We start from the raw sequence: 17,039 nt of genomic DNA, 5'->3' as shown, positions 1-17,039 counted from the left end.
AGCAGTGCTGTGCATGTATAGCACTGATAAATCATCGGTGGTATTTTAGCACTGCTGAGATTACTTAAAAACGCTGTCCATTTAAAATCCTGAAGTCTATTGTGCTTACTTAAATAGCTACTGAAAGATCTGTTTTGCATAGAAGAGGTGCATGCTAGGAATAGACCAATTCATCTATTTCTGGCATGCACATTCCTTTTCTGGAGTGAAATGTAAACTCCAGTCAGTCATTTGAATCAGAGAGCATTTTATGTTAATCAAGTTTGGTGGTACAATAGATTTAATAATTGAAGTATGTTTGCTTTGATTAGATCATGCTATAAATGTTCCCCTGCTGTTGTCCATTAGGGTGGTCTATTGGTTTGGTTTTGTTTTGGGGGGTGTTTAAGTATTTACACAGAGTAAAGAAACTTGTCACAAAATGTTTTTGTAGGGCAGCGGGAAATCGACTATAGCAAGGGCCATTTGCAAAGAAGCTTTTGACAGGCTAGAGGCCCATGTGGAAGAAATTGACTGTAAATCGTTAAGAGGTGAGAACACACATCAACAGTCTATAGATGGAGATATCCACAAGTATTTTAACCTTTTACTAGGAGAAGAAAAGTAAATACAATTCTGGAGCATACATGGAACAAAGGTATATAAAATATCTAACTAAATAAATAAAACATCTTGGAATTTTAAAATTGAAAATGTTGGCTTTTAGATTTTTGACCCACTCTGCTATGTACAGAAAGGTCAGAGATGGAAAAAAAAACCCCCACCCTTGAAGGAAGTGGTTCAGGAATGTGTAAACTAGTAAGATGGGCCAGTGTGCACAACTGCTGTGCATAATTAGATTGCCATGGTGTGTCAGGGAAGGGATGGATGTTGTAACTCAAGTAGCAGGCTTTAGCAAGGAATAAAGACATTGTGTACCTTGATTCCGGTGATCTCGCAGTGGTCCAGAGCACACTGCAAGCAGCGGCCTATCACAGTGGGATTTTAGGCAGGACTTTAATATGACTATAGAGGGAGAAAGACACACCAACTCGAGAAAGTCGTTCCAGGCATATGGTGCCACAAGACAGCACAGAATCTGGAATTGGCAATGGAGAACGAGCATATGTAAGAGCAGCTTGATTGCTGAATAGAGATCATGAGGAGAGGTAGTGTGTAGCTGTAGAGTACATGCACTTATCAGTGAGAAGAATTTATTTGAAGTAAATGTGGAAGCAGATGCACAACGTGTGGTGTGGGGAAATTTGATCATAACAATGCTTACCTTAACAGGTGTTCTCAGAGGGCAGCAGGATGTTAGTCCTCCCACATGAGTGACATTAGATGGAGTCCCGACATGGAAAACTTATGTCAAAATGTTCTAGAACTTTGACTTGCCGCACTCAGCATGTCAAGCATGCCTTATACCACATGTCCACATAGGTTCCCTCTTCTGTCTCTTTTTCTGCGGAGCTGCAGCATCGCGGTTTGTGAGTTCACTCTCTTTTGGCCTTTTTTGCTTTTCTGGAAAACTTTTCCCTTTTTCACTTAATGTGATTTTCTTTATAGGTTCGACCAAGAGGGACCCTGCATTCGACGCTGGGTCCCTCTTGGTCCTCCCCATAACGTTCCTAGTTAAGGGTTTTTGATGATTTTTTTGGTAAGTTTCCTTTCGTGGTCGATTCCTCATAGCAGCAGTGGTTCGGTGCCCACTAGCCATAGATACCCATCATCGATTTTTATCTTGCCTCCTGTTTATTTCATCCTGTCATGGCTGTGTCCGGGTTTAAGCGATGCCCTTGGTGCCTGAGGACCATGTCCATCACTGATCCTCATGATGAATGTGTCCTCTGCCTGAGGGCATCGCATGATGTCCGCTGTTGCTGCAAATGCGCCCAGATGACCCCCAAAAGGACATGGTCTTCGTCACCTCTTTGGGTTGAAGAAGTGTGAGCCATCGGCATCGGAGGACCACAGAGATGTACTGATGGACACAGAGTTATCAGCATTGGCGAGACAGTCTATGTTGACTGCTGATAGGGGTGCCAGAGACCGACCTTCGTTGGGCTCTTCCAGGCTGATTACATTTGGTGCCTCAGCATCGGAAAAAGATCATATCCAACATCGAGGGAAGCTGAAGAGGCATTGGTCTCCATCGATGAACGGTGCCTGGCACAGGGATGCACCAGCTCATGCTGTGATGCCACCGAAGTGACCCCGTGGCAAGGAGTGCCATTCCTCCATTGGTGCTGGGGGTCCATGATGGTCTCCATCAGTATAGGTGCCAGTCACTGATGCTCGTCTCTGTTCTGAAGAGCATCTGGTCACGCCTCCTTCCTCCCAGTTGGTGTTAGCATTGGCAATGTTTGAGGAGGAGCTCAAGAGGCAAGTATAGCTGGCAGGAAATGCGGGACATCTGTTCCCTGGTACTGGAGCCTGCACCATCCTTTTTGGAGCCACTGTTGGAGAAACTCCATGTGCTCTTTGGTGCGTTACCATGGAGTTGTTCACCAATGGCTCTGAGGGTCTCCCTTCAGACCCTTCTCCAGAGGAGCAAAGTAGGTCTCAGCTTGAGTATCTAAGCTTCGTAGGTTTTGTGCAGGTAATGGAGGACATCCCTTTTCAGTTGCTGACAGGGGAGGATGGCAGGCACAAAATGCTTGAAATCCTACAGTTTGTGGAGCCTCCTAAGGAGGTCGAAGTGGTCCCGGTGCATGACACCTTTAAGGAGTTACTGCTGAGGATGTGGGAACACCCGCTCATATTGCCTCCCGTGAATAAGAAGGCTGGCAAAGTTTACCTCATCCAGAAGGCTTCCAGGTTCGATAAGCAAAAGCTTCCACACCAATCAGTGGTACTCGAATCTGCTCTTGAGAGCCAAGTGGTCTCTGACCCATTCCTTGGCGCCACTGGGGGAAGGATCACAGAGCGATGGACGCTCTTGGGGGAGAGGTTTTTCAGGGAGCCATGCTCATTGCCCGCATAGCTTCCTACCAGCTCTACATGAGCTAGTACTCGCAATACATTTGGGAGCAAATGCAGGAAGTGACTGAGGAGTTGCCTCAGCAGCAACAGGGCACCCTCATGTCGCTAGTGCTTAAGGGCCTGGAGTGCTAAAAACGAGGTCTGAGCAATCTTTGTTTTTGAAATGGCATTGAAGTTCTCTGCAGCAGGAATCGGCACCCGCAGAATGGCATGGCTGTGGGCCTCAGATCTCCGACCAGAGATATAGGAAAGACTTGCTGACATGCCATGTACTGGGAAGAATCTCTTCAGAGAGAGGGTCAGGGATGTGGTGGTCCAACTCCAGGACCACCTTGAAATCCTCTAACAACTCTCCGCCAGCAATCCAGACTTGTCGTCCTCTGCTAAGAGGTCGGCGAGATTGGGGCAGAAGTCTTTCACCAGAGGAAATACATCAGGACTCCCATAGCCGTCCCAGGCAGCAGAGAGCCAGCACCTCAATCAACTCAAGGGATGGAGTTTTGACTGTCGTAGGGAGCGTAGTCCAGTTACCTGTACCCAGGGTCATGGATCCGCTGGTCAGGTGCAGGCTGTGGTTCTTTGCGAACCAGTTGCCTAGTATAACCTCAAACCTGTGGGTTCTTTCCATCGTCCATCAAGGATGCTAATTGAACCTATTGGGTGCCCCCGCCAAATTGCCCTCCGAGCCTGTTTTGGGGGCCGGTAGTGCATGGGAGGTACTACTAACGGAACTCTCTTCCCTCTTAATGGCTAAAGCAGTCGAGCTTGTTCCACCAAGGCAAAGAGGACGAGGATTTTACTCCAGATGTTTCCTGATTCCAAAGAAAAATGAAGGACTCCGTCCCATCCTAGATCCAAGGGCCTTGAACAGATTTATTAGAAAGGAAAAGTTCAAGATGGTTTCCCTGGGTACCTTGATCCCTCTTCTATTAAAAGGGGACTGGCTAAGCTCCTTCAGTCTGAAGGATGCGTCCACCCACATCGAGATCTTCCCAAGTCACCGGAAGTATCCCCGATTCGTGGTGGGAATACGGCATATCCAGAAATGGGTGTTGCCGTTTGGGCTCGTGTCAGCCCTACGGGTCTCTACAAAATTCCTGGCCGTGGTGGTGGTGCACCTCCGCAGGCTGGGGGTGCATGTTTTCCCTTATGTGGACAATTGGCTGGTCAAGAGCACGTCTCGTCAAGTCCATGCATTTGACCTTCTGGGTGTTGGAGTCGCTGGATTTGTCATCAACTACCCGAAGTCCCATCTCAGCCCTTCACTTCAATTGGACTTCATAGGAACCCTGCTAGACATGGCTCAGGCCAAGGCCTTCCTGCCTCATCAAAGGGCTTTCACCCTGATGACATCGTGGCAGAGATTCAGGGGGGACTGAATTCTTTAACATTTTTTTAGGTGACTTCTTTGTAAATTTTAGATTTGTTGAAAAACTGTTTCCAATTTAAAAAAATATCTTTGTACAAGATATTTGTTGGAATATATATATTCTGTTAAAATATTTTCTAATAATTTTCTCTCATAAATAATCCACTTTAAGTGTGATCGTAGCACACAACTATTTTTGTTTCTCTTAGAGATTCAGCAGAGCCTGCAGATGTCTGCCTGGTACATATTGAGGTAGTTGGGCCATATGGGTGCAACCATTCATGTCAGTCCCTTGGCACGATTGTACAGACACAAAACCCAGTGGACCCTGAGGTCACAGTGGCGGCCATGTAGAACCTCCAGGATTGCATCAGAGTCACTTTGCCCCTCTGGGTCTCCTTGTCCTGGTGGCGGATACTTTGAATCTGGAATGGGGGATCTCTTTCCAAGGTGGTCCTACCCAAATTGTCTAACCACAGATGCATCCACCCTGGGCTGGGGAGCTCATATAGTGTTCTCTGGTCTGCCCAGGGGCACTGTTGCCAAATTCAATTTCCTGGAGCTCTGGGTAATCAGGTATGCGCTATGGGCTTTCAGAGATCGGTTGTCCAGCAAAGATGTATTGCTTCAAACTGAGAACTAAGTGGTGATGTGGTATGTTAACAAGCAGGGAGGTACAGGGTGATGAGTGGGCCTGAACAGAAAAACCAACATGGAAAAAGAAAAAACCCCAGAATCCTCTGGTTTTCTTAGCCTGCTTTGGCTGAATTAACTCAGTGACTTGCTGAGCATGACTTGCAAACTTCAGCTGGTCAGGTAGGCAAGCTGGCACCAGAAAGGTGAGGCCTATTCATTGGGTCACGAAGAAGAAACCAACGGCGGGAGCTTTGGGCTCTATTCTTAGGAGTTTTTATCAACACAGCCACAGATGTGTTAATTATCTTGACCAGTAAGATTTTAACAGATCAAAGGACTATCTCGAGAGTGAGGGCAAATGGGCCACACCTGGGAAAACTAATAAGGGCAGTACAGAGATAGTCACATTAGGCTGTTGACATGACAACCTATGTAAATGATTCTTTGGGCAGTCACGCAAGTCTAGAAGCTTCCACAATATTGTATGTTATCTATAAAAGAAGGAATGCTTCCTGTATGCAATGAGATGCTAGTGGACAGGTTGTCAGAGGCATGGCATCAGCATCTCCCGAGAATACTTATATTGTTCAATAAAATATAGTTTTTCACTGAAAATCCAAGTGTTCTTGTCTCCCTGGCCATAAGAGTCATAAAAAATGGCATGGCACTTAACATTAGTCATACCTCCTGTGTCAGGAAGTGGTTCAGATCTGGTCATGGGCCCTGTCCATGGGATTGTGCTCCGGGCTATGTACCTGGCCGGAGTGGAGAAAGAGTGTAAGCAGACAGACTGCATTGTGCCTTCAGACCCCACAAGTGGTTTCTGGATCAAGGGATTTCAGATCAGATATTCTGCTTCTGGGGGAGCCTGGATATGGATCTCTTGGCGTCCTCTTGCAACAGAAAGGTACCTCTGTTCTGCTTCTTATACAGGAGAGATGGGAAAACCATCCTCCAATGCCCTCGCCTGGTATTGGAGCGAAAGTCTTCTGAGTGCGAATCCTCTGATTCTCTTCATAGCAAAGATGCTCTTGAAGCTTTGCGGGGACAGGGGTATTATTATTGTCTAGGCCAAAAAGGGCTAAGAGAGGTCTGGTTTCCACTCCTGTGGGAGGTGTCCATTCGGAGGCTAATCAGTCTGGGGACTTCCCCAGGTCTTACCACACAAGATACAAGCAGATTGAGACATCCCAACCTCCAGGCCCTATCACTACTGGATGTTAAGAGGTTAGTTTTGCAACCACTCAGTCTTTTGGAAGATGTGTCTCATGTCCTGGTGGCTATTAGAAAGTCCTATGGACTGAAGTGGAGGAGGTTTTCCCTGTGGTGTGAGCAGAAGGCCCTAGATCCGTTCTCCTGTCCCACACAAACTGCTTGATTACTTTATACACCTATCAGAAGCTGGCTTAAAAACCAACTCAGAGTCATCTGAGAGCACTTTGTGCATATCACAGTAGTGTAGATGGTATGCCCATTTCTGTATAGCCTATAGTTGTACATTTCATGCAGGGTCTGCTTCAGCTGAAGCCTTTCCTAAGTCCTTCCGCTGTGTCTTGGGACCTAAATGTGGTGTTAGCTCAGCTGATGAAAGCTCCTTTTGAGCTGCTGCACACCTGTGACCTGAAGTATCTGACCTGGATGGTCATATTTTTGATGGCAGTCATCTTGGCCCTCAAGGTCTGTGATTCTAGGCCTTCATGACTTATCCACCTTACACTAAGTTTTATCATGACAGGGTGGTCTGCCTTACACACCCTAAGGAGGTGATGGACTTTCATCTTAACCAGTCCATCATCCTGCCAACGTTCTTTCCCAGGCCCCATTCGCACCAAGGTGAACAAACCCTGGACAGTTTGGACTGCAAGCAAGCCTTAGCCTTCTATCTGGAGCAGACAGAAACCAATAGACAGATTGCATCTCCTGTTATGCCCAGGCAGGACTGCATCTTGGGGGTCATGTCAAGGCTCATTCTGTCTGAGGCTTGGCAGCGTCGGTGGCCCACTTGTGAGCAGTTCCCATGGAGGAGATCTGCAAAGCTGTGATGTGGAGCTCCTTCCATACATTCACTTCTCACTATTGCTTGGATAGGGATGGCCGACGCGATAGTAGGTTTGGCCAATCTGTCCTTTGGAATCTGTTTGAGGTGTAGAATCCAACACTCTCCTGCCTAGGGCCCGTTTGATTTGAGGCTGTCTCCCCCTCTTACCAACAACACTATTGTTGTTGTGCCCTTTGGCACCTGGTTGGGTGTTGGTTGGTCCCCCTTTTAAGTTGGGGACAGCCTGTGGCTAGGGAGTCACTTGTATGAGGACTACTACACTGTTTGTCCTCGGAGAAAGCAGAGTTGCTTACCTGTAACAGGTGTTCTCTGAGGACAGCAGGATGTTAGCCCTCACAAAACCTGCCCGCTACCCCATGGAATTGGATTTCTCCTGTTTTTTTATTTACATCTAATTCTATGCTGTAAAACTGAAGAGGGACCCCACATAGACATGTGGTGTGGGGCAGGCTGGGCATGCTCAATGTGGCAAATCAAAGTTCTACAAACTTAGACATAAGTTTATTTATTTATTTATTTAAAAGCTTTTATATACCGCACAATAAGGCAATTATATGTCCGTCTAGGCGGTTTACAAAGATACAAACATAACCTCGCTTTGTTTGAAAATTTAACACAAAATTAAAAACTGGAATAAAAGATAAAAAAAAAAATAACATACATACACTAAAATCAAATTTATAGGTCTGGGATAATATCATGTCAGGGATAATGTCAATCGGATATTATTGTACTATATACGCTTTGTTGAACAGATAAGTTTTCAGTGTTTTTTTGTTTTTTTTCAACTCTTTATGGTTTGGAATCAATCTGTTTTGTTCTGGGAGATTGTTCCATAATATCGGGCCTGCTACCGAGAAGGCCCTTTTTCGTATTAGAGCTAAACTGACAATTCTAACTGATGGGATTTCTAACAAACATTTGTCAGCCATGTGTGAGGACTAACATCCTTCTGTCCTTGGAGAACACCTGTACAGGTAAGCAGCTCTGCTTTCTGTCTCTGCTGCATATTTCCTATGCCTAACTTAAACAGATGGCTTAACTTGGTCTTCACTTCACATACAAAGGAGACCACTTCTTGAACTGCGAATTTTATTAAAATGTAAAATAGGTAAACAGATTCTTACTGTAAATAAATTGGAGAACAGCCTGGGTCACAGAAAAATGAAGACCGGTTAAGAAAGGATCATTCTGCAGAGCTAAGCTAAATTAGCTGCTGAAGCCACAAGTCAGGCTAAGGTGACAACACACAGAAAAAGCAGCCAGGATTCCCTACTTGCAAGTCAGAGCTAATCTTTTAGAGACCTGGAGTATTGTGTTTGGTTTTGGAGACCGTATCTCAAAGCACAGAGACAGGATGGAGGCAGTCCAGAGAAGGGTAATGACTTATGAAGAGAGGTTGAAGGACCTAAATATGTATATCCTGGAGGAGAGGAGATGCAGGGGAGATATAATATAGACCTTCAGATACCTGGAAGGTTTTAATGATGCACAATCGAAAAACCTTTTCAGTTGGAAAGAAATTGGTAGAACTAGGGGTCACGTAATGAAACTCCAGGAAGGATGACTCAGAACCATCGTCGGGAGATATTTCTTCACAGAAAAGGGTGGTGGATGCCTGGAATGCCCTTCCGGAGGAAGTGGAGAAGACAAAAATGGTGAAAGATTTCAAAGGGGGATGGGATAAACACTGTGCATCCCTAGAAGTTGGAAATGAAGAAAAGCGTGCATGGAGGTAACTTGCTGGTGTGGTGGTTACTACCTTTAACCAATAAGCCTTCATACAGTTGATGCAACTCCATTATTGCTCTCTGCTTGTACAGCGGGGGAAAAGAAGAAAAGGGGAATTAGATTCAGACAGCAGCCAACAAGGATATTGGATTTTGTGGTCTGCGAAAACAAGCTGTAAGGAATCAGGTAGGCGAGAATAAGGTAAAAGTGAAATAATATGTTTATTGATATACAATCTTAAGTCCAAGTATTAAAAGTATCTAAGCATATACAGTTCTAAGCATATACAGTTCTAAGCATATACAGTTCTAAGCATATACAGTTCTAAGCATACACAGTTCTAAGCATATACAGTTCTAAGCTTATACAGTTCTAAGCTTAAGCATATACATCTGTATCCGTGCACAATATTTCGGCCAATACTCACTACACCCTTTTCATCATCAGCCTGGCAAGGAGAGAGCACATCACAGGCGAAAAAAGGGATCTTCACTTTGTACGTCTACAAAGGACAAAACATCACTTTGCTTCTTCTGCAAAGGAACTCTTTCTCTCTCAGTTTGTCGTCCAAAGTTACCTTTCTTTTATAGTCTACTGTATGCCAGGTGCAAGCTTATGTGCGTGCGAAGTAATCTTATCTTTATGCCAGGTGCCGAAGAGTTCATGCAAAGTGCAAACTTTATAGCCTACTCTATGCCAGGTGCCGAAGAGTTCATGCAAAGTGCAAACTTATTTATAGCCTACTCTATGCCAGGTGCCGAAGAGTTCATGCAAAGTGCAAACTTATTTATAGCCTACTGTATGCCAGGTGCAAACTTATGTATGCCAGGTGCAAACTTATGTATGCCAGGAGAGGATTGCTCACTATCTGTTCTTGCAGTTCAAGGATAGGTCATCTCCATTCCAGGCCGAATGTCAGTGCTGCAGCTGATTCTGCAATATCCCTTACATTCCACCCCTGAGTAATCATGTCCTGCAATCCACAACAGTGGAAGAGGCTATAGCAGGAGGGTGTGGTCAACACAGGATACACATGACAAGTATGATAGCGGAGCGACCGGTCGTCAATGATTTTGTGACTCAAAGAATGAAGATGTTCAGCTACAAATAGAGTTTTAAGTGATACAATATCTATAGACTTATTCAAACAGGCTAATATGTGCTGTAATTAATGAGAGGCAGTGTGCTAATCTATATTTACATAGGTCAAAACAATATGTATAAACATGTATTAAACACTGGTCCTTTTAGGACTAGCAAATATAGAAAAACAAGATAGGCAAGAAAAAACTCCTTCTGAGTAATGGGTCAGAATATCCTTATCAATACCTAAGCCCCATCTAAACTGCATGGCCCTGGAGTTTAACTGACACAGAGATCTGCCCAATTTAAAACAGTAGCAAGGCATGCCTGTGGCCTGCCAGGAGTGTCCACAGTGATTGGTCTCAGTATCTGGAATCGGCCATCATCCATTGCGATCTCCATTCTTCTTGTTGTATGTGGTTGGCCTCTCTGACTTCTGGGGGACACCCAGCTCATCAGGAGATATATATAGGCCACCTTTCATTGATTATCCAGCATCAGGCCTACTGCGCTCAGTGTAGCCTGCGTCCACTTGTGCAGTTATTTGGGTGCCTCTCCACCCCTCGATGAAGTATGGTCTTAGGTAACAGCATCTCCCACTGGCAGCATACAGCCTGCTAATCTCATTATCTTTTAGGTATCTGGAACAGTTAAACTCAGGTGTAGTACATAGTCCCCCACCCCCTGGTGGTGGCAAAAAGAAAACAACAAAAATTACTGTTTCAAAAATCTAGTCTAGATCTTTCTAAAAAAAAACCAAACTATTGTCTGAACCATTAACACAGAGAAGAGCAACTACAGAGCAATAAATCTGCATCAATTCAGTATCATTAACGTGAGAATCAAAATAATAACAATTGCAAGTAACAATGTGACTAGGTACTACTGAGTGTATCACAATCATATTTCATCATAATTATCAGTTATTACATTTCAAAGAGAAATACATATTACTTAAAAACATTGTCTAAGTAAGGCCACCCCCACGGAACAAGGAAATTCTGAGCACTTCAGTCCATAAAATGAAAGATTCAAGATGTCTTCTGTGGCAAAGGGTGGGATGACTTCAAGTTATGAGGTCAATGACAAATGAAGTGAATATGTCTTGCAGCACATCACTCTGGAAGCTGTCTTGCAGTACAGCCGCTGCACTCCCAGCACTAATTCAGATGTTTGTGTGTATGGATTAATACCTGATATAAAAACCAAAATTAAGTAAATAAGAAACTCTACAATAAACATCAATAACTTCTCGTATGCAATAAGCCCTATATACACTATTCATATGGATATCCAATATTATTTTATCATAAGTCAAAGAAACAGCTACATAATATCTAATCCCTTCTTTGTTTCCCCACTTTTCTATAAAGTAACACAATATTCAGACAAAAACAACCCAGGTGCTTAGACATCCTTTCATTCAAACTGTCACACATCTATTCATTGCACAAAAAAAAACCAAAAAAAAAAACCAACAATTAACACATATTGTGAGCTCAAAAATTAAATCAAAAAATAAAATTAGACCAAGAAAAACTGGTGAATTGGCCAGGGTAAAACAAAAATCAGAATTCTGTTTAAAAGTGGAAAAGAAAATAACCTGAAAAATCTCTTGGGTAAAACTATACTTGCAAGTAATCAAAAGTCACCCCTTAGCATAATATACTCTAAAACATTATTAAAACATTTTGTCCACAAAACTTTAGCAGTGACTGCTTCACTTAAATGACGTCAAAAGCTATTGTGTATTCAGTGCACTGTTCTACAGTCAGTAAACTCTGTCGTCATGTATGTACAACACATAATGATACACAAACAGAACACATAATGACACAGAACCACAAACAGAAAACAATTATTGAACATTAAAGTTCAAAAAGTAGGCCTTTTAAAATTAAAAACAAAAATCTTTGGATCCAAAATTAAGCAAAAATCAAAAATTCTTAAAACAGATCTGTTCAGAAAAAACAAAAACAAAATCTAGGAGAAAGAAAAAACCCTCAGCTTCCTGTACAGCAGCTTTTATTCTTGTAAGTCTGTAAAAGAAAAATCTCACATATAAAGAGAGGTTAATTCCAATCTTTTAAATCACATTACAAAGTATTAAACGGCTAGCTATAAGTCAGCACCGTTAAGGTTATAAATCACTACTTTGATTATCTGCTAACAGATTATAATTGCTTAATCACGGAAACCAGAATTGTTTAGATTCCTTCAAGTTTAGTCATGTGGGAGAGATGGGAGAAAGAAAAAAAAATTAGTCTCTCCCTGAGGTATCTTCTGTAAAATCTTTTAGCTAAATCTATAGCTGCACAATTAAAATATTAGAAGCTTTTCATTAGGTTATCAGCTGAGGCCACATAGGGGCCTGCCGGGAAGGGAAGGTAAATACTGAATGTAAAATTCAGGGGTTTATGACAATTTTTTACTGTATGTCCTTTTCTCCTGCATCGATACCAAATGCCACAAAACTTCTAACTAAATATATGCCTTCCCTTTAACATCCTGTCACAGATGCATGTTAACTTCTTTTTCATTTTTATAATCAGAGGAGGATTTGGGTTTACGGTGTTCCCAAAGGATTTTAATTTCAGACTTTAAAATTTCATTCTGAGTACAAGCAATTTTTAGCTTCTTATCTAAATCAGTCTCACACTGCTCATAGCATTGTCTATCTTCTGCCAACTGGGCAGGGAGAAAGGGAAAGGAAAAATAAATTCTCCAGTTTTAACCAATTACAGTTTGCTTGTCAATATCTTAAAGCATTGTGACCAAGCATTTGTAATATTTAACAATAGCCATATTAAGGCTGTGCTCATTTTTGAGCATTGGGGCATGAATATACTTAGAAATCTTATTTTCTATATCATCAAAAGGATTTGTCTGCTAAGGCATTAGAATGCCATGAATTCTTCCCACATACTGCTGCTCTAAAAAGTGCTTTTTCTTAGTTGCTGCTTTTAATTCTAGTTTAGTGTCCTTGTGATTCTTAACAAGCGACACTTTGTTGCCACATAATGCTAAAGTTAAACACACACACAGAATATTCTATATGCAATAGATTTTCTTATGCACTATCCTGCTGTCTGTAAGTTACAAGAACAATTCTGAACACAGGCCAGACATTCCCAATATAAACAAATCAGCCCTTCACAGTAAAAGATCAAGGAATACACAGACACAAATTAAAGGCTCATATAAAACTTTCACCATTGATTTTCAGTATTCCTATAACATTTTATATGATTTATTCTCCCATCCCGGAATATCCAGGAAGTCGCTATACTAATTTGCTTTCATTTTCTACGTAACCCAGCTCACTGCACCACGCTGTATTTATTTTACTTGTACAGCTGCCCTCTCTGCCACCACTGGTTACATATCCACGTTATCTTTAAAAAGCTGCAACTGACCTTGCAACGCCACTCTATGCCGCCTTAATATCTCTAATTCTTCTCGGGCTGCAGCTAGTTGCTACTGCAACTCCTTAACCCTTAAGTGAGCTTTCCTATGTCTAGTAAGAAATATCTATCCTCTTGTGGGGTTCTATGCCCAGTTTCCTATCACAATTTTCACATAACCCCATATTACACCCCCACTCATTGACCAGCAGTGAGTAAGTTACATCTTCCCAGTTGGGAATTTCTGCTAGGGCTTTCACCTCTGCCCCTTCAAATTCTTTTCTGCCCTTCTGTTCTTTCTTAGGCAGACTTCGCACAGTACTAAACACACACATACACATACTATGATACAAGATAAGAGATATACAATAATGAAAATATAGCTTTATTTACAGTACACATACTTCATTTCCCATAGCTATTAACGGGAAAGATCCTGCGCTACTCATCAGTGCACAGTGAGGCTCCAAGTTCTCACCGGAGAACCCTGAACCTTTCTTCAACCACGTCTTCTTACTGTCCCTAGTTCTTTCCCTTTAATTACTGGGACCTTTTGTAGCTTCTTTACAATATCTACAGGCTCGCCACCTGCATCCCATACCTCTGCCAATCCCATATTCATTGCCCATTCCTGTGCCGGGATTTTAACACCCACAGGGGTAACAGGTTCGGATGGCTGCTTCGTTTTCTTTTTAAATAAAGCCATCCCATCCTCGTCGCCAAATGTAAGGAATCAGGTAGGCGAGAATAAGGTAAAAGTGAAATAATATGTTTATTGATATACAATCTTAAGTCCAAGTATTAAAAGTATCTAAGCATATACAGTTCTAAGCATATACAGTTCTAAGCATAAGCATATACATCTGTATCCGTGCACAATATTTCGGCCAATACTCACTACACCCTTTTCATCATCAGCCTGGCAAGGAGAGAGCACATCACAGGCGAAAAAAGGGATCTTCACTTTGTACATCTACAAAGGACAAAACATCACTTTGCTTCTTCTGCAAAGGAACTCTTTCTCTCTCAGTTTGTCGTCCAAAGTTACCTTTCTTTTATAGTCTACTGTATGCCAGGTGCAAGCTTATGTGCGTGCGAAGTAATCTTATCTTTATGCCAGGTGCCGAAGAGTTCATGCAAAGTGCAAACTTTATAGCCTACTCTATGCCAGGTGCCGAAGAGTTCATGCAAAGTGCAAACTTATTTATAGCCTACTCTATGCCAGGTGCCGAAGAGTTCATGCAAAGTGCAAACTTATTTATAGCCTACTGTATGCCAGGTGCAAACTTATGTATGCCAGGTGCAAACTTATGTATGCCAGGACAGGATTGCTCACTATCTGTTCTTGCAGTTCAAGGATAGGTCATCTCCATTCCAGGCCGAATGTCAGTGCTGCAGCTGATTCTGCAATATCCCTTACACAAGCAATGGGGTAACTTGCTGGTGTGGCAGTTACTACCCTTAATCAACATGCCTGATACTTTGAATATTACTCCAACTTTGCTCTCTACTTCAATGGCAAGAGGTAACAGGGAATTGGACTCAGATAGCAACCAACAAGAGCCTGACTTTGACAGTTTGGAAAACTAAGTAAGGGGGTGACTTGTATGGCGCAGCAGATGCTACCATAAGCTGAATTCAGGGTCTGTGGTGCAGGGTCCTGGAAGGAGCTCCGGTAAAAGGCCCCTGCCCCAGGACTGTAACTGCAGTAACCTGGTTTGGTGTACTGGAAGGGGAATATAAAATAGGGGAAAGGTCCTGGGTATTTGCAAACAAAGGTTTATGGCACCAGATCCCAGGCTTTGGTTCCATTTGAGCTGGAAACCCAAAGGAGCAGGAGGAAATTTTCAGGTTAATAAATTAAATATTCCAGAGGGCTCACATTTTAATGAAATGTGATATTTTACCTTCTACTCAATTTTATCTGAGAGCTCAGCTAATTCAGGATTAAAAAAAATTTCTAGCAAAGAGATATTTCCCAATGTAAATTTATTAAAAAAAAAAAAAAAGAAATTACTTTCTATGTTAAAAGAATGCAACTCAGAGGCACTGAATATCTGGGAAAACTGAATAACCCTCCTTAAAATGTTTTTTTAGACTGCTTCCGCTCAGTCGCATCCTGCGTGATCAGTAGGTTCCTGTGGCACTTATCCTATGCATGTATCAGAAAATGGGGGAAAATCCTAGATAAAGCACATGATGTAAAGTAGCTGAAAGAGAGAGAGTGCTTACTGTGGAGAACAAATGGAAAACAAATTTTTCAATGTTTCAGGTAAAAGGTTTGAAACCATACGACAGAAAATAGAGGAGGCTATAGCGGAGGCTGCATGGAGACAGCCATCAGTTATCCTGTTGGATGACTTGGATCATATTGTAGGTGTTCCTTCTTCACCAGAGCAAGAGCAAACTCCTGAAATGCTTCAGAGCAGACATCTGGCACAAGGTAAGACGCATTGCAAACAGCTTCATTTCATAAAACTTCTCTTCCTGATTTGAAATTCCTTTCACTGTGGGGTACTTTTTCAAAATGTGTGCGTGCATGAGTAGTGGTTTGCAAGAGCCTGAAGTATGCGTGCCCTGGCAGTGTTACGCACACACGTGAAAGGGAGAAAAACGGAGTGTTCCCTGTACGTATCAGGATCAGTCTAGACCGCTGGGTTATGCCTCCCTTCCAGCAGATGGAGTCAGAGAAAAGCTGAAAAGCACCCCCTAGATATACCGAAGTGCCACCTTCGATCCTTCTGTATCTCTCTGACTCCAGCAGATGCAAGAGGGGGGGCCGCCCCCTTAAAGAGGCAACATCCTTTTTCATCGCAATTTGTACTGCTGCTTCATAAAGCATATATGGAGGCTGAGGCTGTCTTGTACCATCCAGTTCCTCCTCCGGTTCCACTTTTAAGGTCTGCTGTGGACCTGGGGGGTACTGGGCCATGACTTCCTCACTCAGCTCTGGATCAGGAGCTCCCCACGCCCTCTGCGCCTGCGGATTCCGGACCTCAGGGCTCCTCCACTCTAGATACAGGCGATGATGTAGACAGTGCCGCTCCAGTGGAGGGGGATGATCTGCAGGTGCTCTGTTTGTTCAGCAAGGAGGAATTGGATCCTTTAATAACTCATGTGCTGCAAGAACTGGAAATCCCTCCTCCATCAACTCTGGTGGACCCTTCTCCGGGGGATTCGGTTTTATCAGGACTTCGAGCTCCGCCTCAGACCTTTCCCTTTCACCCGAAGCTTTTTCAGATTGTTTCTCTGGAATGGGATTCGCCTGAAGCCTCATTACGTGTTAGCAGAGCCATGGAAAAGCTTTATCCGCTGCCTCAGGAATCTTTGGATCTCCTTAAGATTCCTAAAGTAGACTCTGCCGTCACAGCAATAGCTAAACGCACCATGATCCCCGTGACGGAGGGCAGCGGTCAAGAATCTTCAGAATAGAAAGCTGGAGATTTTACTTAAGCGCATTTTTTAGGTCTCTGCGTTGGGGGTAAGGGCCGCTGTCTGTAGCAGCCTCATGCAGAGGGCTACCCTCTGCTGGATTCAGCAATTGCTCACATCCCAGGAGCTTCCCCCGGATGAGACTGAGTAGGCGAACTGCATGGAGTCTGTGGTTGCCTATACGACTGATGCGCTGTATGATCATCTTCGGACCTCTGCGCGCACCATGTCTTCGGCGGTCTCCGCAAGGAGGCTCTAGTGGCTCCGTAACTGGTCGGCGGATGCCTTTTCTAACTTTCAACTCGGTTCCTTTCCTTTCAAGGGGAAGCTGTTGTTTGGGGATGAGCAAGAACAACTTGTT

The 17,039-nt window shown here is 43.3% G+C and overlaps 1 protein-coding gene across 1 annotated transcript in view; it reads left to right on the top strand.

Moving 5' to 3' along the window:
• Window positions 1-17,039, top strand: part of PEX1 (peroxisomal biogenesis factor 1) — a 189,344-nt gene that overhangs the window by 70,490 nt on the left and 101,815 nt on the right. The window contains exons 11-12 of the mRNA XM_029588869.1: window positions 434-530; window positions 15,519-15,689. Of these exons, the coding sequence (XP_029444729.1) occupies window positions 434-530; window positions 15,519-15,689 (268 nt within the window). The remainder of the gene's footprint in view (window positions 1-433; window positions 531-15,518; window positions 15,690-17,039) is intronic.

This window comes from Rhinatrema bivittatum, chromosome 2, assembly GCF_901001135.1.
Source record: "Rhinatrema bivittatum chromosome 2, aRhiBiv1.1, whole genome shotgun sequence".
Lineage (NCBI taxonomy): Eukaryota > Metazoa > Chordata > Amphibia > Gymnophiona > Rhinatrematidae > Rhinatrema > Rhinatrema bivittatum.
This window is presented reverse-complemented; position numbering and strand designations above follow the sequence as displayed.